General features: G+C 44.2%; 1 protein-coding gene across 4 annotated transcripts in view; it reads right to left on the bottom strand.

Annotated features, from left to right (window-relative positions):
• The window catches only part of CFAP44 (cilia and flagella associated protein 44), a 93,715-nt gene that overhangs the window by 7,059 nt on the left and 62,010 nt on the right, over positions 1-24,646 (bottom strand). For 3 of the 4 annotated variants that reach the window (XR_006102790.1, XM_042456718.1, XM_042456719.1), the window contains exons 25-31: positions 13,654-13,831; positions 10,893-11,417; positions 10,048-10,251; positions 7,784-7,979; positions 6,599-6,709; positions 1,372-1,502; positions 13-129 (exon numbers count right to left, since the gene is read on the bottom strand). Coding sequence is in view for 2 of the 4 variants with exons in the window: in XM_042456718.1 (XP_042312652.1) it covers positions 13-129; positions 1,372-1,502; positions 6,599-6,709; positions 7,784-7,979; positions 10,048-10,251; positions 10,893-11,417; positions 13,654-13,831 (1,462 nt within the window). In the remaining 2 variants the exon portion in view is untranslated. Of the gene's footprint in view, positions 1-12; positions 130-1,371; positions 1,503-2,951; positions 3,093-6,598; positions 6,710-7,783; positions 7,980-10,047; positions 10,252-10,892; positions 11,418-13,653; positions 13,832-24,646 lie in introns of those variants that run through there. The other variant, XR_006102791.1, reaches the window with a different exon arrangement.

Here is a 24,646-nt window from a genome sequence, read left to right as displayed (position 1 = left end):
CCCTGACATCACCTGGTGAAGTTTTAGAGGTACCACTACATGCAGCTCATTTAGTTTCTGCTGCTTCTCCCGTTGATATGCCTCCAGTTCCCATTCTGCTGTATCCAGACTGGCTGCTACTACTTTCACCTGTTCAAAATAAAGCCATATTTAATCAGTAAGGCCTTACAATATGTACCTAATTCAGCACTACCGGTTATGTGTCTCAGGCTGCATCTGCGCTGCAAAAATAATCCAGTTTGACACTACAGTGGTACCCCGGGATACGAATGCGCCGGGTTACGAATTTTTCGGGATACGAAAAAATCCCATAGGGATTTATTGCTTCGGCTTACGAAGGTTTCTTCGGGTTACGAAAAAACCGCGGCGCTATTTTCCGCCACCGGAGGGCAGCAGAGAGCTATTTTTCCATTAGCGCCTATGGGAATTCGGCTTACGAAGGTATTTCGGGTTACGAAATTAACCGCGGAACGAATTAATTTCGTAACCCGGGGTACCACTGTACTTTGTTATGGCACTAGAGCTCTCTGACAGAGAAGGCTAAAATTCTCATAAAACTAGAATTCCAAGTGAACCATGATTGTTAAAGTGATGTCAACCAGGATTATTGCTGTAGTGTTGATGCAGCTATAGGGCCCAATCTATTCATTACAGAAAGGGTCAGATTATATGTTTCTCCTATAAATATTCTCAAATTGACGAGCTGAAGCAATATTTGTTGCAGTTCAACTCTTGTGACTCCTGCAATTGACTTACATATTTTTGCCAACCTAGACAGTTCATTCAGATTACTGTATCAAATTGAAACCAGCAAAATTTATAGCAAGCACAATAGCCCTTAGAACAGGGGTTCCCAACCTGGGGGTCGTGACCCCTTTGGGGGGTCGCTCAACCCTTTCTTGGGGGTTGCCAGGTTGGGATTCCTCCCTGCCTCCCCCTCCTCCCTTTTCCCCGTGGGTGCCGACGCTAGCGCTGGCAACTGTGAGGAGAAGGGGCCGGGGCCGCCTCATCCTCTTCTCCTCGCGTGTGCCATCGAAGGCACCCACGAGAAGAAGGGGACAAGAACGGGGCTGCAAGCCTCAGTGGCCTTTGTGGCCGGAAGTCCCACCCCTTCTTTGCCGGTGGCCTCCGTGATTGGTTGGGAGGCCAGGTAGGGGTGGGACTTCCGTCCGCAAAGACTGCTGGGGCTTATAGGCAGTCAAAAGTCCCGCCCCCACTTGGCTTCCCAACCAATGAGGGAGGTCGCGGGCGGGACTTTCTCCTGTAATGGGGGTCGCAGCCCAACAAAGGTTGGGAACCGCTGCCTTAGAAACATATTATTGGCTCAAGCCAGGATGCTGGGTCAAGATGGAGTTGGAGAAATCATTATACCTTCTTGGCCAAAGTTTCATATTCTTTCTTTGCATTTTCAATCACTTTCTTCTCCTCAATTAATGCCTCCTCAATGTCTAGTCGTTTCTCTCGAAGCTGGATTGTGTTTTCAAAGAGTGACTCATCACAGTCTGAGATGTGGAAGAGTTTAAAGTAAGAAACTGTTGCCACTTTAACTTGATCTATCATCAGTTACTTTGAGACAATAACATGAGCATTAAGAGCATTTAATCCTACACGTCTCTCAAATATAGGTCTAATAGAGTTCAGTGAGACTGAAGTTAATCTCTTACTGAATTTACTAGGAAACAAGCCCCATTGAATATGGTGGAACTTACTTTCAAACAAACACTTTAACAAAGGTAATGGTGACTTTCTTATTTCAGAATTTGGAATTCTTCCAGAACTCTGTTTATGGTGTGAGAATAAATGCTTTGGAGAAAGCAACAAAGCAGTTTTGTGTGTGTGCTTTCAAGTCATTTCCAACCTATGGTGATCGTAAGGCAAGCCTATCATGGGGTTTTCTTGGCAAGTTTTGTTCAGATGGGTTTTGCCTTTGGCCTCCTGTGAGACTGAGAGAGTGTGACTTGCTCAAAGTCACTCAGTGGGTTTCCATGGCTGAGTGGAGATTTGAACCATGTTCTCCAGGGACTTGGTCCAACATTGAAAGTATTACATCATGCTGGTTCTTGGACTGAGTTGGCTCTCCAACAGATGTTTAAAAACCAAAAGGGGCTGGAAGATTACGGATTCTAGCTTTCCAGGTGCTGTCAACAACAAAAGATTAACAGAATGCAAAGTTCAGGTTTCAGCCAAGACAGATCTATTTGCAATTCCATACATGATAAGGTAAGAAAGGGGGAAAATGACAGATCAAAGGCAGCACTCTTTCTAGTCTGACTTTCCAGCAACTACAAGTACACCTTAGTTAACAGAGTGGATGTGTTCCAGGTATTACTTTTTCAACATAAACGTTGATATCAGAAACAGAAACAACAAAGAAAGAATAGGAATATGTTTTTACACCACAAAAAAAGAACAGCAGTTCAACATGTTTCAGTCATTTTTAAAATACAAGATCAGCAATATGCTAATGAAATGAAAAGACCATGTCAGGTAGGCCTTGTGTAAGTAAACAAAACATGCTGGACTTTCTAGACACTCCTTGAAGTTTTCTTTCAAAAATGTATCCAAGGAGACTCTTTCTTTCACCAACCTCCACTTTACTTATGATTTCTATTTTTATGGCCAAATTTACCAATCTATGCTTTTTACAACACAAGCTGGGAGTAGCTACAGAGGCAAGCCAATCTGCTCTCTCTCTTTCTGGAGTTTATCACACAGGGAAAATTGGAAGTTTAATAGGGTCAGAACCCACAGTTATCCAGCATATTAGGCACAATTTCACAAATGGTTTTCAGATGACGTTGCACGCAAACCGCTTAGAATCCAAAAAGAAAGTGATATTACCCAGGAAATAAGCATTTTTGGGAAAATATCAGAAATTCATTTCCATTTCATTCACCATTTTGCTTTTTTTTTTTTTTTTGCGCAATTACTGTAGTATGAAAGCTACTTGCACTTTATTCATGGGATTCTCCGTTTTTGTGTTTGTTGCCAGATTCCCCATGGTTCCTTGGGGCGAGTTTACTTCCAGTGCCATGGAATATGTAAAATACGTATCCATCCTTCATTGTAGCAACAGTTCTTAAAACAAACAGCTGATGCAAGAGAAAAGAGAGAGAGAGGAGAGTAAGTCTGAGTCCCAGTGTGCTCCTCTCTGTCCCTCTCTGTATGTCTCCTGCTTCAGCTGCAGCAATCCCCAGACTGTCCCCTTTAAGGGATTTTGGACTTCAGCTCCAGAATCCCAGACTACTGGCCAACATGACTGAGGCTTCTGGGAGCTGAAGTCCAAATCCCTTAAAGGGGACAGTTTGGAGATTACTTTAGTCTTCCCTCTGAGCCAGAGCTCTTAAAGAAGCAGGTATTGAGGCAAAGGCAGGGACAGAGCAAGTGAGTTTTCCCACTCGCTGTTTCATGTGTATGTCTGTCTGTCTCTAGCTTCAGCCCCCGTAGCCAGGGCTCTTAAAGAAACAGCTGCTGAGGGAAGGCAGGACACACAGAGAGAGATTTGTCACGGTCTACATGTGAAAATCATTTGTGCATTTGATCGCTTTTTTGAGATTCACACACTTTTATCGTTATTGGAATGGAAACACATTTGGCACTGTCATGTGAACACCATTTGCCCATTTGTGCACAAGTGCAGATTGATCTCAGATTCTGCATGGAATAGCAGTGCTTTGTGTGTCAAAACCACATGCGCAATTGTGAGTTAATAACGGGATTGGACCATTTTAAACTTCCAGTTTTTCTCTGTGTGATAAACTCCTCTCTGTTTTGCTGTTTACACAAGGTCAGTATGGGATGTTGAAGTCAGCTAATGCTTACTTTGCCAGTTACAGTCATACACACACATTTACAATCCCATTCTTTCTCAGCTTAAGCTTTACTGAATTTTTACTGAAGAAACACTGTTATGATCTGATTCAAAAGTCTGTGTTTCTCCAGCCCTCCTTCACCATCCTCCTAATGGAAATGCTGCTATTAAATTTTTAGTGTGACAGAGAACAAGAAGGAAAAAAGGGATGGGCAGGTAAAAAAAGTCTTTGGGGCTGTGCAGATTGGCCATTAAGGCTGGCATGGGGGTGGAGCCAGGGCGTGACATCCATATGACACACACCCAACTCTGCCCCATGGTGGCGTGACACTGTGCGCCACACCACACTGAGTGCAGCATCATGACACAGCGCCAAAGGAGTGCTGTAAAGCTGCGGCACCACTGGCGCCGGTGCCCTTTCCAAGGTGCAAAAAGGAGCCGCTTTTTGCAATTCCTTTTTTTTGCACCCTGGAAAGGCCAGATCAGGGCCACAGCGTGCAGCTGCCACACCCCAATCTGGTAAAGATGGAGGTGGCTACAGTCCGCCCCTTCAGGGGCAGTCTGCACAGCCCCTAACTATAAAGGAGCTTCTTTGTCAGACCCTTTGTTAAGAAGTATGCTTCTACAACCATCTGCATGCTCTGCTTGTAATAGAAATCATACTCATCAGTGTGGCTTCTATACTGTTTTATCAAGTGGCTGAAGATAATGAAGAAATATATACATACCAGTATTTCAGTCAGGAGCTTGAAGGTGCTAAAGGTCTGAGATACCTAATTCATGGGTGAGCTGCTATCTGAATTAGGAATGGTTTGTAATTCATGCTCTTAATTATGAGGCTACAACAGCAGTTCCCCCAATCGATTGCACAATGAAATCAATGTTGGTTTTAAAGCAAACTGAACAAACATTGAAAAATCAATATTCTAATATATATATTGCATTGTTTGCACTGAGAGTAGAAGGATAAAAGCCGTCTCTGAGTGTCATAATTTGGGAGAGGAGAGAAAGAAGCATGTCTTAGCTACATCTGTATGCTGAACTGATCACATAATCTTCCAGGCTCCTGAAAAGAAGCAGGGAGAGGAACAGAATCTGCCCTCTTCTATTATATGAGAAGGAAAATTCTAAGATAATGGAGAAATGTTAAGCTATGGAGATGCTCAGAAGTAGTGCACCACAACTACACAAAGGCTTATTTAACCAAGCCTGAATGCAAGGCCATTACATCTTTCTATAGTGCATAATTAAAAAATGGAACTCATTCCCAGAAGATGTAGAAGCAGAAACCTTCTTGAATGGCTTTAACTGAGGCATAGATAATTTAATGGAGACTAAGGCCTAGTAATGTCTACTAATCAGAAAGGCTGTATGCCAGCACCAGAGGCACCAAACCTCTGAATACCAGTTGTTATGAAACAATAACAGGCAAGGACTACTGCTTTCATGGTCAATTTGTGGGCTTTCCACAGGGAAGTGGTTGGCAGCTGTGAGAAACAGGATATGGAAACAGGCAAGTCTTTGATTTGGTCCAGCAAAGTTCTTATACTTTTTACAAGACCTTTATGTGCCTTGGCAAATAAGGTTATTTTATTGTTCCTTTCAAGAGTATGTCTATAGCTCCAGCTAGCTGCCCTCCAGATCTCCTTCAAGTGTACTTCCCCACTTACCAAAACCACTAGACTCACAACCTCTTTCTTAAAAGGAATACCTTAAGCCCCTGAAACATTTGCAGATTTCCTATGTGGTAAAATCAGAACTATGGTAATGCCAGGTAAGACAAGTTGGACGTAGGTATGGGCTGTGGAAGACTTCTTATATAAAATTAGCAAAAGATGAAGAAATTGGAGATGGAAAAAGCAACATAACTATAAAAATATGTGTACTGCTTAGAGTATTGGTCTGAAATTCTGGAGATCCAGATTCATGTTCCCACTCAGCCATGAAACTCAAAGAGCTACTTCACAAAGTTGTTGTAGGGAGGCGAGAACTCACTGGAGAAGAGATGGCTATGAAGGTAATTAATAATCTAAATAATAAATCATCTTGTGGAATTTTTTCTCTGGATTCTGAGCCAATCCAATCTATATGTAAGCAGGCTCATTGTCGCTATACCTGTAGGTGTGAGTGTCAATGTCATGCCAAAAGAGGAGGAGTCTAAAACAATACAATTTCTCTTTCATGGTGCATGGAACCAGTTTGTTCAGAAATATTATACATGGGTATATAAGAAAGAGATTGATAGGATCTTAAAAACTAGGGTTTATTTGTTGTTGTTTTTTGGCATGTGTTTTCATGAACTACAGTATAAACTGGTTTACAAAACAAAACCCTGATAAACAGAAATGCATCATCCCCAATGGGGGCTTGTTTGTAGTTTGGAATAAACCAAATTTACATGACCAAAAATAGGTTAGTTTCTTTCTTGTAGAGATTTACACATCAGTTCTTGAGAAACCAGTCTTGTAATGAGAAATTATTGGCTCAAGTCACTAGATGGCAGCAAAGGCCTTAGCCCAAAATTAATCCATGAAGGATTTCTGTTTGGTAAAGTAACATGTTGAAAATTAAAATTCTGTTAAGAGTGTGAAATTCTCCTCAAGAGTGTTTCTATCTTCCTGGGAGAAGATATCAAAATCTGATGTCACACATAGCTTGATACAGTACTTGTTTAATGTCAGCTCCTTCACATTGCTAACAACATGAGCTACCATATTAGCACAAACTCTATGGAATCAGGGTTAGTAACTGTTTTATAAAGAAAACTTTATAAGACAGCATACTTACTTTTGGGACAAACTGTGTCATCAAAGACTTCATCCTCAGATCCTGACTCTTCTTCATCACTCTCAAAACTAGACTCCTCATCACTCTCTTCTTCACTCTCTTCTTCCTCATCTAGGATAGGAAATAGGTAATTCCTGTTCATAGGTACAGCCTATACAGAATACTCAAATATCTTAAATGCCCCTAGAGTAATATTCAGAATGCAATGCAATCATTTATAAAGCACCACCACTTAAAACAATTGTACAAAGTGCCTAAGATCCTGATCCAGTTATAAATCATTATTCAGAGAGCACAATAAAACTATTGAACTAACATAGCCAGTGAAAATCATGATGTTCTGTTAAAGCATACCATTTGTACTATGTTGGCTTAGGGCTAAAGTTAAGAATTAATGCCCTTTCTCTCTTCCAGGGTTTACAGTCTATGATGGTTAGAAAGATAATCTTTAGTGAAATGTGACAGATCTAGTTTTTCAGATGACTGGTGAGAACAAGAAGACAACAAATTTGAAGTCTTTCACTTTGTAGTATGAGAAATATTATGATGTACAGAAGAATGTTTTCATGATAACAAGGTGTCTTCATCAGTAAAGGAGGATAAGGGCTGGAATTCTGGTAGTCAGTTATGACAGCGTAAGTCTAGCTTTTGGTCATTGTGGAGGTTAAAATTCACTACCAACCATAAAACAACAAAAATCCACCCCAAACCCACTTTTAAATTGATGCAATCCCCTCCTCACAGCCATTTCCATGTTGCTGGACAACAGGAGGATCAGCATCCAGCTATTTTTCTATAGCTGGACATGCTGCAAGGACATCATCTTCAAGGACCACCTGAGGAACAGTTGAGGTCCCGTTGAATGCCTGTTGCAGCACATCCAGCTACAGGAAATTCACACACCAGATGGCTAAACTCAATCATGGAGGTCACAGGCTAGGACCTAAGCAGAGAGGTTGACAATAGGGGGTCATGGAGATGTCTCATTCACAGGGTTGCCATGAGTCGATGCTGACTCGAAGTCAGCTAACAAAAACCAACAAAACTCTTCAGCATCCAGTATTCAGATACAATGCTACTGAATCCTTTCCCCAGGAATATCTGCATATATAATGCCAAAGACACAAGATGGGACACGCCTAACGTCTCCCTAGCCATCAGGAGCTTGCTATAAAGATAAACAACCTCCTTCGCCTTCCACTTCTTTCTTCTTAACACGTTTGATCCTCTTCTTCAAGACTTTCAGAAGGAATCCAGCAAATTTGTTATTTTCCCCTAACGATGCCTGGAAAGTAGCATACAATACTTTCTCTCGTTCCTGGAGCTTTGCAATCTCTGCTTTCTTTTCCTCTATTTGTGCAAGACAGCTATTTATTTTGGTCTAGAAAAAAAGAGACAATTAGATATAAATATAAAAAATCTATTAGAATATTTATATTCCATTACAATTTTCACCAATTACAGGTTCTTGCAATCCATTCTTATGCAAATAGTTTTTAATGCATCTGTATCTTTTTCCATTATTTATTTCAATGCCACCTGTCTCAAGAAATTGGGGCTCAAGGTGGCTCACAAGATTAAAAATAACTACATTAAAAAAAAAAACAACACCACACACACACACACAAAACATGACTGGACAAGTGTGAGGAAAGGTTAAAAAACAACGGAAAGAAGGACAGTGTAAAGTTAATTGCATTTATACCTTTTTGTGGGTTTTCAGGCTATGCAGGTGTGTTCTGGAAGAATTTATTCCTGACAAACCAACAACTGGGCACATGGTATATAGAAAACCTACACACATGGACAGATACCTACACAAGAACTCCAACCATCACTCAGGACCCCCCCTCAAAGAAGAAGCATAATAAAAACACTGATAGATGATGCAAAAAGAATCTGTGAACCCCACTTCCTGGAAGATGAGATGAAGCACCTAAACTGGAGTCTATAGGCTAATGGATACTCCAGCTCAGACATCAGAAAAACACAGAAGTGAAGAAAAACAACCACCCAAAAGGAAGGTATTTTTACCACATATCAGAGTCACAGACAGAACAGGAAAATTCATGAGGAAACACAACCTCCAAATGATCTACAGACCGACCAAGAATTCGGCAAATGCTGGGTTCAGCGAAGGACAAGAAACTCATGGCCACAGGAGTTTACCACATACAAGGCAGCTGTGGACAAGTCTACATAGGGACCACAAAACGCAGTGTTCAAACATGAATCAAGGAACACGAGAAACACTGCAGACTGAACCAGTCACAAAAATCAGCAGTAGCAGAACACATTATAAACCAATCTGGGTATAAAATGTTATTTGAAAACAGTGAAAGCCTGGACCATGTCGACAACTATCAGGTCAGAATGCACAGGAAAGCCACTGCAATCAACAAACACGTGGACAATGATAACAGGAAAGAAGAAATCCTGAAAGTAAACAAAATTTGGCTACCAGTCCTGAAAAACACCAAAATCAAGACTTCACCCAGGGCCAGGGGGCTTTCCCAGGAGACAATGGATCACTAATTAAATAGACACAAATCCACCTCGCAGATCCTCCCATCCTGAGGTCTTGCCATTCACCAACAGACCAACACACAGATTAACATGGAAATCACTTCCTCTCAACCAAGGGCCACACAGTGTGTGTGTGTGTGTGTGTGTGTGTGTGTGTGTGTATCCATTCCACACACCTCCATGCCACCATTCTCTGAAGATGCCAGCCACAGATTCAGGCGAAACATCAGGAATAACTTCTTCCAGAATATGGCCACATAGCCGAAAACATCCACAAAAAACTATGGATGCCAAATTTTATTCCTCTACGTTTTCATTTTGCAAAATAAGAATACTTCACCTCAAAAGGTGATGTAAAATATTTCAGATAAACAAAAGGGAAGACCAACTGAGGGAGAAGGGAAAAAGCAGCAAAACTTCATATATGCAATCTAATGCATGTAAATTAAAATCATGTGGCTGCTTGCCTGGGCAGAATCCAGGAATCTACCTACCATACAGACATCTTATCCTATTGCCCTCCTTGTTTCAGGAAAGTCTAAGTGATGAATGCTGCAGAAATTAGAGTAGCTGGAATGTTTGGCTAGACTCAATCATAATATTTGTTTTTTATTTCTGTGTCCTGGAAACTTCCTATGACCAACATATGCATTTAGCAGATGCCCATTATATGGAATCCTCTTGACAGAGGCACTAGGAGCTTTCCAAGAGTGTGATTCCATTTGTAAACAAGATGCATAAGGAGTATTCTGGAACAGTAAACTCAGCAGTGGTGGTAAGGGAACCCAACCCCCCGCCACACACAATAATGGTTATGTATTGTCCACATCTACTTTAGAATAATACAAGCACCCTAGGAAGAGACCATTTTCTAGAAGTTAAAATTTTTACTACACATACAGCCTACTATAGGTCTTACATACTTGCATTCCATCCTCCTCACTGATGAGGCTGTTGACGCGTTCCTGGAGAGTGTCCTCATGCTTTTCAAAGTTCTTTAGAAGAAGCAACTCTTGAAACCAAGTGATGTGACGCAGGTCAGCAGTTTTCATCTGTATGTCCAGCTTCAGCTTTTGGTGGCGCAGAAGACACAGTTCAGCATCAAAGGTCATCATGAGCTCATCAATCTGGAAAACAATGTATGGAGAAAACTAATAAGATATTAATCTCAGCCATACATGTAGAAAAACAGGTTTCTACTAAATTAAGAATTTTAAGCATCTTTAATGGAATTCAGATTTACCATTTGAAGAATAAGGCAATACTTAATTTCATTCTAAAGCCATTTCATTTCAATTTGAGCCCTGCCAGGAAATGGAAAATGTCTAAAGAGGATACAGAATTATCATCTACTTCTAAAACTTATGTTTTGATTATTTGATGGATCAACATGATATCTGCTTTCAGGTTTGCTTTCAGGTTGGCACAGACCTTAAGGCAGGGAAGGATAAAGTTCAGTCACATGATATCAGGTGCCCCCAATCTGCTTTCAGAGTCCCAGACCACCACTTCTCAAACAAAAAATGTGACAAACAGTTCCACATTTGCCATTGTTTTTAGTATTAATGTAATTCAGCTTTTGCCTAGAAATAAGACTGCGAAGATATGAAAATGACCTGTGAAGAATATGAATGGTCCATTAACTACTCTTTCTTTTAACATGCTCATTGGCAAAAGGAGAATAATCACCAGATCTATTAAAGTAAAAATGACTTTGCAAGCAGAACATGCACAGTTGGCTTCAAGATGCTTTCATCTACAGTCTTACCCTCTTGATCAAAGTCTCCTGCATGTAAATGTTTCTAATCTCCTCCCTCTGTTTGATTTCCAGTTCTAGCTCTGTTGGTTCTGTCAATTCCATCTCAAAACTTTTGACTGACGTTACTGCTCCAGTTCCAGATCCTGTTTTTAATGATTTCATACTCGTCCCTCGGGTGAAACTATCCAGCTCCTTGACTGAAGGGGTGTGAAGAAAACCTCCTCCAAATGCTCCTAGCCCTCCGGCCTCTGCTGAAGAAACCTCTGCCACAATCTCTTTGGCCTTCAACCCCTGCTCTTCTAGTTCCTGTCTGAACTTGAAAAGCATTTCACTGTCATACTCAAAATTGTTTTCTGGAGTTTCCTCGGGAAGAAGCTGGGGAACTAGAGGAACAGGAAGCTGTTGGGATGGATGCAGGGATGATTGTATAGTTTTTAGTTCTTGCACCACGCACTGGATCTCTTCAATAATAGCCACCTTGAGGTCTCGGAGGCCCACTATCCATTTGTTCATGGACAATTTCTTCTCATGGATCTGAAAAGAAGAGGCCAGGCTGCTTCAACTTGGCAACAACCATTGGAATCATGATGTCAGAGGCATTTCAAAATTAATTTACCCAAACTTGAATAATGAAAATGCTGTGCAAACAAAATAATTGTCTTTTGCTAATATTTGTCATATTTTACATAATGTGCTACAATGTTTTCCCGAATTTGCCATAATGTCTGCCACACTGACTTTGGGAGCAACGGGCAAAGCTTGAGAAACTTACTTTTTTTGACTAGCCATATCAGTCAAAATTATGCAACTTGTAGTGCACATGTTTCCAAGTTCTGTCAATGGATAACATATCTGCACTGATTTCCCTATCTTAAAAAAATCTTAAACATAATGTATTTTCAATATCTTGGTAAGACAAACACCCAGCAAGGCAAGTATAGTATGTATGAATGGATAACACTTACGGTCTTCTTTTAAAAGATACTATAAGCCTCCTACTCTTCTGAAAAGCACTTTAATAATCTGACATGAGGTTCAAATACAGTGGGCCCTCCCCATATGTGTTCCGCCACCACCACCCCCATGTATGGGGAAAAACATGTAAGCTCAAACCCCATTAGTTTCAATGGGGGAGCATTGCCACGTTCGGCACACATGCCATGGGCGTGCACACCATTTATTTTACGGTAGCTTAACCTTCCACGTAAGGTTAAAGCCACATATAGTGCGCCCGCATATGGCACGGGCGCACTGTACACTTGTTATATCTTAGTATGAACTTTGAAATGCAAACAGCAAAATCTGGATTATTTCTGCAGTGTAGATCTAGCCTAAAAGGAGCAAACACAGAGGAGGGAGAGTGCAAGGCTTCAGAACAGAGGAGTTCCACATTAAGGCTTTCAAATCTATAGAGTTGGGGCAGAGGCAATGAGAACAGCTTGGGACCTCCATTACCAATGGGGCAAGGTGCTCACTTGAATCTATCCAGGCTTCTGCAACACCTTCCTCTCTTCCTAGGTGCCCCCATACCCTCTGTATTCAGGCCTGTAGTTAGGCCTTTAGGGGCCCTGGGACAGAAAGTAGGGCTTGGTAGGGTGTGGCATTCACACTCTTCCGAGTCCTACCGTATGCTGCAGGTGCCATTTTGTCGCACCGCCATTTGGGACCCCCTTTGGCTGGCGGTCCCTGGTGGGGCCCCGGCTGCCCCAGCCTAACTACGGGCCTGTCTGTATTTCTGTTAAAAGGCACAAAAATATCATAATTGTTTTACACTGCTATGTTTTGTTCCAATTTTAGCATTTTAGCGTCTTGTATTATACTGATTTTGTCCTAGCTGTTGGAAACTACAGCCAGAACTTTCTTGATGGCTGTGTAACCAGGGTTCATGCAAGTGTAAGTACTTTTATGACTTTGTGGACTTTGTCCACAAGTTCCCTGCACCATGATTTTTCAGAGGTGAGTAACAGTAGGTGGGTGGCATCCAAGTGTGCTCCACCTCCTGATCTAAACAGACACTCATTGGCTGCAGGGCCCCCAGGAAAGTTCCCTTTCTGCCTGTTGCTAGCTGTCAACAGCTATCCCAGAGGATGCCTTCTGGACCTCTGGAAAAATATGGTGGCATTCAATAAGATCTTTACACGTTATATATATAAAACATTGATTTTATATACACATACAATGGGCATGGAAAAAGGATAGCAAGTAATATAAAAGAACCAAAAAGAAAAATTCAGAAAATGAATTGGGAGACCTGAATGCACAGTGCTGGCAAGACAGGTTTTTGAAAACTGAGCAAGAAGAATAAATGGCAAACAATTCAGGATCATATGATTTGTGCTTCTGAACAAGGGAAGTAATAAAGGGTATTAAAATATGGAGAACTTCCCGTCCTAACAAATGGTGTTTCATATCAAGTACTTTATTTAGATATGAAACGTCATGTGTTGGGACAGGAAGTTCTGCATATTTTAATACCCTTCAGAATCACAAACAATCCCAAATGCACAGTACAGTGAAATCAATAGTGAGCAATTAACTGCATAGTGACCTCATATATCAATGTGCTTGTTAATGCTTAAATTTCAACTTGTAAAAAAGTTAATTTAAAAAAATTGTTTCCACCTTTTCTCTGATTTTAGCATTTTGAGTTCAGCGTATACTAATTTTAATGCTGAAGTTTAGTTTCTCAGCAATCCACAGAAAATACCTGGGACAAGAGGCAGTGCCATCACATGACCCAAATTATCTCTCTCTCTTTTTTTTAACTTACTGCCAGTTCTAGAGATGTTAGCTGATTCATTTTCTTGGCAGCATTCATTCTCATATGTTCAGGAATTTTGTAGTTAGTAGCAGTCTTCAATTTGAAGTCTCCCATGTTCTCTTGTGCATGCTTGATGTCTTCGACATCTTGGGGGTCCTCATAGTTATCACTTGGTTTGCTCTTGTATCTGCCAAGTGTCAACAAAAGGTATCATACTTTGGTCTAAAAGGTTAGACCAACTCACCAATTTTAATGTATTTCAGTCCTCTAAGAACCAAACTAATACGACTGTTCAGCACTCTTCCCCAAAGCCCACCAAGTGAGTTCAGTGCCCAGGAGAGGAAACAGCAGTTATAGGGCCCCTCCCATACATTCACATAGGATATAATCTGCTGTGAGGTTCTTCTGTGCTAAACCCTAGGAATTAAAGAGAGGTTCCACAGGAAATTGCACATTTCAACAGATTGAACCAGGCTGCGCCAGATCCATTTGTTCTCATGCTACTGTCCCATCAGCAGACATGTTGCCTTTCATCTAGACATGAGTGGATTCATAAATTTTATCCCACTTTCCCCTTTAAAGAATACTTATACTTGCCTGTAAGGAAATTCATCTGGCCTACCATGAAAATTTCTATCCCCTTCACTTGCCCATTTCTATATGGTTGCCTCTAGACTAGGCCACGTTTGCCAGTACATAATTGTCAACATCTAAATTTGAAACATGTATTGGTATTTTTGCAGTAGAAAATGAGAGGTTGTACTCACCGTGAATGGTCATTCTTGGATGGCAGGGAAGATCAATCCACGAAAGGACAGGTTGCTCACCTGTAACTGTGTTTCTTCAAGTGGTCATCTGCGAATTCACACAAATGGGTTATTTCTGCGCATGCGCAGCAAACTCGGAAACTTCTAGAATCTCTGGGCAGAATGCAATGTATCTTTCTGCAACTTTTTGGCGGTAACCCCACCCATCCGGTATATAAGGCCCCTGGTGGCCCGCTCCTCTCCAGTTCCGAACAAGCCGCAAACAGCGCGGCAGCAAGCGTTGTTAATGAGCGAGACACTGAGGGGATGGATGGGTGGGTTTGTGTGAATTCGCAGATGACCACTCGAAGAAACACAGTTACAGGTGAGCAACCTGTCCGTCTTCTTCGTGGTCTCTGCGAATCACACAAATGGGTTAGACTAGCAAGCTAAAGTCAATGGAGGAGGGAGTGTCCAAGCAAATTCAACTTTAATTACATGTAAACAACAACAAGAGAAACACCACAAAGTGCTTGAAGCATTCAGTGCAAACATGAGAACACCATTAGTGTAAACCAGAGAGTAACACTGCCCTCCCAAAGGCTGCATCCTGTCTAGCCCTGGCATCCAGCCTGTAATGTCTAACAAATGTCAAGGGCTGGGACCAAACAGCAGCCCTACAAATCTCTTCCAAAGGGACCCCCATCAAAAAGGCAGAGGATGCCGCTACCGCCCTAGTTGTATGAACCCGAACCCGTTCGGGACAGCGTCTCCCCGAGAGTTCGTAGCATAAGTGAATGACATGCATTATCCATTTAGAGAACCTCTGAGGAGAAACAGGTAGCCCTTTTTTGGCCTCTGAGTAACTAACAAAGAGTCTATTGGTAGACCTCGAGCTCGAGGTTCTGTCCAGGTAAAAGGCTAATGCCCTCCTTACGTCCAAGGCATGAATCCGACGCTCCTCCTCAGAAGTCGAGTTCGGGGCAAGTGTAGGCAAAACAATGTCCTGGTTCATATGAAAGGCTGATACCACCTTCTGTAGGAAAGATATATCTGTCCTAAGCACCACTTTGTCCTTATGAAACCAAAGGTATGGCTGGTCCACCCGCAAGGCACAAAGTTCTCCAACCCGGCGAGCGGATGTGATAGCCACCAAGAAGGCCGTTTTCCAAGTTACCAGCCTCAAGTCCACAGTGGCCATTGGTTCAAAGGGTTTGAGTGCAAGTCGGGATAAGACCAAGTCTAGGCTCCATGCCGGGGTCGGTATGGAGCACGGAGGGTGCAAGTTGTTTAACCCTTTAAGGAACCGTTTTACAAGTGGATCCCTGTTGTCAAAAACATAGTGAGACGAAATGGCAGCCAAATAACCTTTGATGGAGCTTAGCGAGAGGCCTAAGCCTGCCAAGGACAGCAAGAACTCCAGGACCGTGCGGACGGATACCTGAGACAACAAAATGTCCTTATCATTGAGGAAGGCAACAAACTTGTCCCATTTGTAATGGTAGGACCTTCGGGTGGAAGGTTTCTGCGCTGCTCGCAGGACTTCCCGGACATCAGTAGGGAGGGACGTCAATGCCGAATCCTCTATGCCACCAATGGTAGAGATTGCATATCGGGATGGAGAATCCGACCGCTGTACAGAGATAGGAGGTCGGGCCAGAACTCGAGCCGAAGATAATCCTCCCGAGCACACTGGAGGAGGGGAGCAAACCACGGCTGTCTGGGCCACCATGGGGTGACCATGATCGCGTCCGTGCCATCCGTCATCATTTTTGCCAGCACCCTGGTGATCAGCGGGAAGGGGGGAAACACGTAAACCAGGCCTTCTGTCCATTGGAACTGAAAGGTATCTCCTAGGGATCCAGCTCCTCGAACCCGAGAGCAGAATCTCGTCAGATGAACATTCCTGGGGGAGGCAAACAGGTCTATTATTGGTGTACCCCAGCGCTGAAACAGAAGGGTGACTACCTCCGGATGTAGACTCCACTCGTAGCAAGTTGTCAAAGACCTGCTGAGTTGGTCGGCCAGTTTGTTCTCTTCTCCTGGAAGATGGATGCATTGAAGCAGGATGTTGTGCTGTATGCACCAGTCCCAGACACGAAGAGTAATATCTAGCAGTGTCTTTGATCTTGTACTTCCTTGTTTGTTGAGGTAATACATCGTCGTGGTTGTTGGTGAGCAGAGTTTGGAAGGCTCTGAGGGCTTTTTCTACTGCCAACATCTCGAGCGCATTGATATGCAATTGGGACTCTGTCTGAGTCCACTTGTCCTTGATGGCAAAGCCTAAAGAGTGAGCACCCCATCCCTGTAGAGAGGCGTCCATCGTTAGTGTTATCTCCGGTTGGGGTGGAATGAAAGACATGCCGGAGCAGACATTGTCGGGTTGGAGCCACCAGCGTAACGACTTCTGGACTTTCCTCGGGATGGTGAGTATTTTGTCCGGATGGTCTCACACGGGATTGAAGGCAGAGAGGAACCAAGACTGTAAAGGTCTCAGGCACAGCCACGTCCACAGGGTAACGAAAGTTGTTGAAGCCAGGTGTCCCATTGCAACCTGTACAGTTTGGGCTGGAAGGTGTCGTCGGCCGAGGCAGGCTTGTATTGCTGAGGACAGAGTCAGAAATCTGGACTGCGGGAGGTAAGCTCTGGCCGATTTCGAGTCCAGGACTGTACCGATAAAATCGATCTGTCTGGATGGAGTCAGGTTTGACTTTTCCAGGTTGACATGAAGTCCCAAAGATGTGAGCAGGCTTTGGGCAAAGTGCATCTGACGCTGAAGAGTCCCCCGCGACGGGGCGGTGAACAGCCAGTCGTCCAAGTATGGGAAGACCACGATCCCTCTCTGGCGGAGGTAAGCAACCACGGGTGCCATACACTTTGTAAAGACCCTCGGGGCTGACGACAGATTGAACGGGAGGACTTTGGAAAATGTCGGGTCCGATCGCGAAGGCGAGGAATCTGCAATGATCTTCCCGTATGTCGATGTGAAAATATGCATCCTTCAGGTCTAGCATGGCGAACCAGGTGTCCTTCTGCAAGAGTGGCAGAATAGAAGCAAGAGTTATCATCCTGAAACGTCTGTAAACTATAAAGGAGTTCAAGGCACGCAAGTCCAGGATGGGCCTAAGGCCCTCTGGCTTCTTAGGAACAATAAAGTATCTGGAGAAGAAGCAGTATTGGGCCCAAGAAGGGTGTACGGGCTCGACAGCACCCTTGTCCAAAAAGGAGCACACTTCGTTGAGAAGGGTGTCTGAGGGGACGGTGGTAATAACGGCTCTGGTGGCAGGGAGCTCAGAAAACTCAAGGGCATAACCCCTTAGAACGATGTTGAGAACCCAAGAGTCTGAAGTAATGGAGGCCCAGGTGTCAAAGAAGGGCCATAAGCTGCCTACAGGGGAGGCGACGAAGTGCGCGGAAAGACCTCAGAACCTCTTCTTGCCTCTAGCATCCTTCTTTTTGTAGCTTTGTTGATAACGGCCTTGGGATGACTGGCGTCGATCCTGGTGGGAAGAAGGAGATCGAGACGGTCTGGCCTGGTGCAATGTATCTTGGGACTGGAACTGATGGTCCGACTGGTGAAAGCGTTGCTGGCCATGATGGAACCAGGCGTGCTGGCCACTGTATCTTTGTCGAGGCGGTCTAGAGGTGGAAGCTGACATGCCATGCTTTTTGGCAGCTGTCTTCATTCTGTGTCTGAAGCTCAGCTTCTTGTCGGTTTCTTTGTTGAACAAGCCGGAGTTGTCGAACGGCATGTCCTCAATCACAGATTTAGCCTGTGGGGTCAGGTCAGAGGAACGTAGCCAGGCATAACGGTGAAGGGCCACCGAACCGGAAAGAATTTTGGAAGCACAGTCCGTGGAGTGACGTGCCGAGATTATCTGCTGGCCGCCCACGAGATGTATCTCATTTCGGATTGCTGACATGACCCTCTTCTTGTCGTCTGGGAGCTCATTGATGACCGGGTCCATCTTTTGCATAAGCAGCTGGACATAAGCTCCCATACACGCTGCGTAATTTGCGATCTTAATGTCCAACGCAGCTGAGGCATAAAACTTCTTTGCCAAGCCATCAATTTTTCTGCTCTCCTTATCCATAGGGGAAGAGGATGGTCGAGCAGCGAAGGAGGTCTGCGAGCCCTCTACGATGGCCGAGTTAGGCTTGGGGTGGTTGAATAGCCAAGTCGGCCCAGAGGGAGTAACCCTGTAGAGGTTCTCTATCTCCCTAGAGGTCGAGGTGATGGTGGCAGGAGTATCCCAAGACCTTCTAGCTATTTTCTCCAAAGAGGAAAGGAATGCCAAAGACGGGGGAGCAGGAGCACAGCCATGAATCCGACGCTCCACTGGATTGAGGGCATCATCCTCGGGATGGGTGATCTCCAGCTTGAGAGCATCAGCCATCCTGATGACTCTGTCTGAGAAGGAGCAGACATCATCTGTTGGAGATGGGGCGTCCGGCTCGCCAAACGAAAGAGGCTGATCGGCGTCCAACTGGAGAGATGGGGAAGCCGAGCGGGAGCGGGAGGGGGATCTGCTATCCCTGCGGCTCAGAGGAGACGGGTCTCTACTGGGAGAGCGGCATCTGGTCAGCTCCTCAGCCCTGGAGTGGGCAGACCGGTGCTGTGCAGAGTGAAGCCTCACTCTGGTGGGACCTGGAATGTTGCGACGGAGATGATCAACATCCACTGGCAGAAGGTACTGGCCCATGTGGTGATCATAAAGCAAGTCCGGGTAGGTGTCGAAGAGTGCCCGGTCAGGCTGATCCCTGTTGAGAGGGGAACGGTCCTGACGGTCCCTATCCAGGGCCTCATCCACCTCGGTTCCCAAGGCAGCTCTATCTCTCCTTTGTGGAGAAATCCTATCCCTTCTGGAGCGGGATGGAGATTGGTAAGGACGCCTCTGTCTTTGTGGTGACAGAGGGACATCAGAGTCTGGGATTTCGCCCTCGGACTCAGAAGATTCCCCAAGGTTGACTATCTCCAAGTCCTTGTCCGGGATGGAGAGATGAGTGGAGATGAGGACCCTTGGTTCCAATGGCGGCGGAGCCAAACCCGAGGTCAACTCTGAGATCGGGGTCGCAACGGGCCTTGACTCCGGTGGGGGTACCAATATGGTGCTTGGAGGTCCCTTCTGTCTAGTTTTAGGTGGCGGAGAGGCTGACCTGGCTCGCCTAGAGTCCTGGCTATCCTTAGAGGGTTTAGAGGACTTTTGCTTGTCCGCATGGGTTCTCTTCGAGGACTTGTCCGACTTGCTTTTCGGGGCCTCAGAAGTTGTTGGCTGAGCCAACTTCTCCACTGCGGAGGCCGCTGGCCGAAAGACCTTGTCATAAAGGGAAGCCTTTAGCTTCTGGTCTCGATTTTTCAGCGCTTGGGCAGTCATGGCCTTACAATGCCTGCAAGCCCTGGGGATATGCCCCTCACCAAGACAGAGGACGCATTTGTCATGTCCGTCGGACATGGGTATTTTGACCCTGCACTTGGTGCACTGCTTGAAGGAGGCCATGGACACAAGGAATAGTCGTTACCAGTCCAAGTCAACACTAACAAGAAGAGTCCGAAACAATCTCTGAATCGAAATCCTAAGAGTGGTCAAAAGTCCAGTCCAAGTCCGGTAGCCAATGGATTCAGTCCGAGTGGTCAGAGATTATATGGAGAAGCTAACAAGCGAAGTTCCTCGAGCTGCTTAGCGCGGCGGAATGAAGGAACTGGAGAGGAGCGGGCCACCAGGGGCCTTATATACCGGATGGGCGGGGTTACCGCCAAAAAGTTGCAGAAAGATACATTGCATTCTGCCCAGAGATTCTAGAAGTTTCCGAGTTTGCTGCGCATGTGCAGAAATAACCCATTTGTGTGATTCGCAGAGACCACGAAGAAGAACCTGGGTTCTACCCACACACCATCCAAAAGACAGGAGTCCAAAATTCTTTTCCGTTATATTTTCATTGGACTCCTCTCCCCTTCTCCTCAGTTACTTTCCTAGCCTATTCCTTTTTTCTTTTCTTCTTTTAGTTTGAGAGAGTGTGGATTGGTCTTCCCTGCCATCCAAGAATGGCCATTCATGGTAAGTACAACTTCTCAATCTCTGGATGGCAGGGGAGACCAATCCACCAAAGATGGGGTATGTCCAAGCCCTCTATGCTAGGTTGGGAATTTATGCTTGAACCAAAGCTTGCTGCACAGTTCTTCCAAATGCTGCCTTAGCTAATCTGTATTTGTCTAGTTCATAATGGCTTATGAAAGTGTTTGGCTCTGACTAACCAGCGGCCTCACAGATGTCCTTCAGTGATGACGACACAGCATATGCTATGCTAGTTGCCACTGATCTTGTAAAGTTAGCCCCTATACAAGCTGGGCTTGGCTTTCCTGCTAAATCATATCATTGCAGAATACAGGTTTTTATCCATTTAGAGATTACATTTCTTGAAGCCTTGTATCCAAATTATTTTGGGTTAAATGATACAAACATTGCCTCTGTTTTCTTACAGAGTCTGTCCGTTCTATATAGGTCTTGACAGCCTGACTCATATCTAAAGTTTGCCATCACTTCTCCTTTGGATGTTTCCAAATATAATGTTAGTAAATATAATCTGTCATTGGCGGGATACAGACCGCCGGTTTGCGGCGGTCTCCCACTGGCGCCATTTGCTCTGTGCGGGAGCTGCAGCAGCCAAACCGTGCGGCTCCCACGCGGAGCAAAAAAGAAGCTCCATTTCGGAGCTTCTTTTTGCGGCGCCTTTATGACGTCGCGAGGCGCCGCTGGCGCATTCGCGACGTCATAGGTGCCGCGACACGTCTGGACGCTATGCGTCCAGTACATAAACATGGCGGCCCCCATGTGGAAGGGGCGCCGCCATGTTGTACGTATTCTATAAGTACTAGGGTTAGGGAGGTGCGGAAGCACCGCCCCTTCCTAACCCTAGTACGTATAGAAGATGTACTATATGGCGGTTTGTATCCCGCCAGTACAGTGGTACCCCGGGATACGAATGCGCCGCCTTACGAAATTTCCGGGTTACGAAAAAAATCAATAGGAAAAAACTGTTCCAGGTTACGAAGGTTTTTTCGGGTTACGAAAAATTTTTTGGTGCTTTTCGGCGCTATTTCGCACGAAATCGCGGCTTTTCCCCATTAGCGCCTATGGCTTTTTCGGCTTACGAAGCATTTCGGGTTACGAACGCGGCGGCGGAACGAATTATTTTCGTAACCCGGGGTACCACTGTATAACCTTTTTTAGGAATGCACTTTGGAAGAAATGTTGGGTCTGTAGTAAGTACTTACCTGCTCTCTTCAAATTGACATACTGTACATTTGGATTTATTGATAGAGCTGATATTTCTGAAACACACCAGGCTGATGTTATTGCCACCAAGAAACAGACCTTATAAGTTATATACCAAAGCGAAGCTCATCTTTATGGCTCGAATGGATTCTGTGTCATTCTATTCAACACTAATGATAGGTTCCATGTTGGGAACCTCTGTTTAGTGGGGTGAGACTGTAATGTGGCCCTTCCGAGAAATCTTTGTATGTCTTCATGCATTGATAGTCTTGTGTCTGCACCCAGTACTGCTATTGACAGTACTCCCTCTTGTATTTTTTAACTTATTTGGCTGTAGTCCTTTCTCTAGTCCGTCCTGCAAAAAACATAATACATGACCAACATTTAATCTATCTATCTATCTATCTATCTATCTATCTATCTATCTATATATCAATGTTTGCTTTTCTACACCAAGTTGCAAAGGTTTTTCAAGACTTGCTATATATCTTCTGCATCGATTGCCTTCTTGAAGCCATTATCTTCTCAATCACTTGAGATGAATAACCACAATGACTGAGTCTTAACCTTTCAATTCCCATGCAGTCGGTTTGAGCCAGCTGAGAGTGTCATGTAATAGTGGTCCTTGTATCAAGATGTCTGGACACTCTGTGAGTCTCCTTGGTATGCTTACCAGCAGGTCTAAAATTGCTGGGAACCAAGGGCTTCATAACCAACATGGGGCTATTAGCACAACATGTACCCTTTCCTGCATCACCTTGTTTAGTATTTTCTGAATTATCTTGATTGGTGGGAATGAATACAGAATTCCCTTTGGCCAAGATGTTGTTAGGTTAGATAAAACAAATTATCTATGCCCTCTGCCTACACATCCTTCTGTAATGAGTAGTACCTGCTCAGTTTTTGGTTGAGATGTAATGCAAACAAATCTGCCTGGAATGGCCTCATTGTTTGATTTAAGTCATAGAAAACTTCCTTGTTCAATGTTCACTCCCCTAGGAGAAGTTGATGTCTGCTGAGATAATCAGCCATCACATTTAATTTGCTTTGAACGTATTGTGCTGTTATAGATAATACATTGCTCTCTGCCGACCGAAATAGGCTGGTGGCTTCCCTCATCACAGCATATGATCTCAATCCGCCCTGTCTGTTTATGTATGTGAGCAGTCATATTGTTTATCCTTATCAGAATATGCTGTCTGTAAATTTGTGTGTTGAATGTGAGAAATGCTAGTCTCACCGCTTTCATTTCCAGGTAGTTTATGCTTTGTTCCTGATTCTTGGTTGACCACAATGCCAATTGTAATTGGTATCTGGTTTGCTTTCGATAAAGGAATTCATTTGTCTAAGTTCACATTCTCGAGCCACCATCTCATCTCCTTCTTCATTGATTGATGTATTCGAATCAGATAGTGCTTTTCCTTCCCTGTTTGATGTTGGTATGGTGCTTACAGCATCTCAAGTGGTCTTACATGGAAGTAACCACATGTTACTAACTGAGTTGATGATATAAGTGTTCCCAGAACCTTTGCTAACCACATGATGGTGTGATTGTAATAGTATTTGTATAATGCCATCTCTCCTTTCATTGTATCTATCTGAGCTTCCAAATCTGAGTGTATGGTTGTATAGTGGACCCTTGTTATATGCTGGGGTTTGGTTCCAAGATCCCCTAGGGATAACAAAATCCATGAATGATCAAGTCCCATTAAATATAATGACATAGCAAAATGGTGTCCCTTATAAAAAATGAAAAATCAAGGTTTGATATTTGAAATTTATACTTTTTAAAAACATTTTCAAACCATGGATGCTTGACTCCGTGTATAAAAAAAATCAGTGTATAAGAAGGGCCAACTGTAATTGATGATTTTTTTTTTTTTTTTTGGTAATTCACTAGGAACCCATGATTTTCTAGAGTCCTTAATGTTAATTTGATGTCTCTTTGTACTTTTGCTAGCAGCAAATTGTCTAAATACAGGAAGATATGTATGCCTTGTCTGAGATAAGCTATTAGTGGCACCAGCACCTTCATAAATACTCGAGATGCTGATGCCAACCTGAATGGCAATGTTTTAAATTAGTAGTGAACTTGTCTGTACAGTACTCGAAATGAAGATACTGTCTGCTTGGCCATAGAGATATGTGGATATGCTTCAAGGTCGATCGATGCTAAAAAGTCTCGAAGCCTCAGGCTGCCCCTGATGGTTTGTAAACTTTCCATTTTGAATTTCTGGTATTTTACATAATTGTTTAAGTATTTTAGATTTAATACTGGCTGATAAGTTCTATTGCTCTTTGGTACTGTGAAAAAAGTGGAACAAACTCCCTTGTTTCTTTGGTGTAATGCAGGGGTTGGCAACCCCCGGCCCGTGGGCCGGATGCAGCCCGCGGAGGCGGCAGGACCGGCCCCAGCCCGGTCCTGCCACCTCCGCCACCGCCTCCTCCTCCTCCACTGTGCAGAGGAGGAAGAGGAGGGCCGCGCGGCCTAGGGCAGAGGAGGCAAAAGGGGAAGCCCTGCGCCGCCCTCCGCATGGGCCCGTGCCGCCCTCCCTGCCTCCCTGTGCAGGCCCGCGCCGCCCACCTCCTTCTCCTCTGCCTCCTCCGCCCCGCCCCCAGGCCGCACAGCGCATGAAGGATGGGGAAGGAGGAGGAGTAGGGAAGAGAAGAAGGAAGAGGAGGAAGAGGAGAAGGAAGAGGAGGAGGGGGGAGGAGAAGAAGAGGAGGAGGAGGAAGAGGAGGAGGAAGAGGAGGAGGAAGGAAGAGAAGAAAGAAGGGGAGGAAGAGGAGAAGGAAGAGGAGGAGGGGAGCAGGAGGAGGAGGAGGAAGGAAGAGGTGGTGAGTGGCCAGAGGCCTCAAGGTTTTTTAATTTTTTATTTTGGGTGCTTTGGATGCTAACAAGTCTCCCTTGGTTTGACAATGATAGTGTGATGATGATGATGATGATGATGATATGAGTCAGCTTGAGAGGCATGCAGGCAC

The sequence above is a fragment of the Sceloporus undulatus genome, chromosome 3 (genome assembly GCF_019175285.1).
Source record: "Sceloporus undulatus isolate JIND9_A2432 ecotype Alabama chromosome 3, SceUnd_v1.1, whole genome shotgun sequence".
Lineage (NCBI taxonomy): Eukaryota > Metazoa > Chordata > Lepidosauria > Squamata > Phrynosomatidae > Sceloporus > Sceloporus undulatus.
The sequence above is the reverse complement of the archived record's forward strand: the minus strand, read 5'-3'. Positions and strand labels throughout refer to the sequence as shown.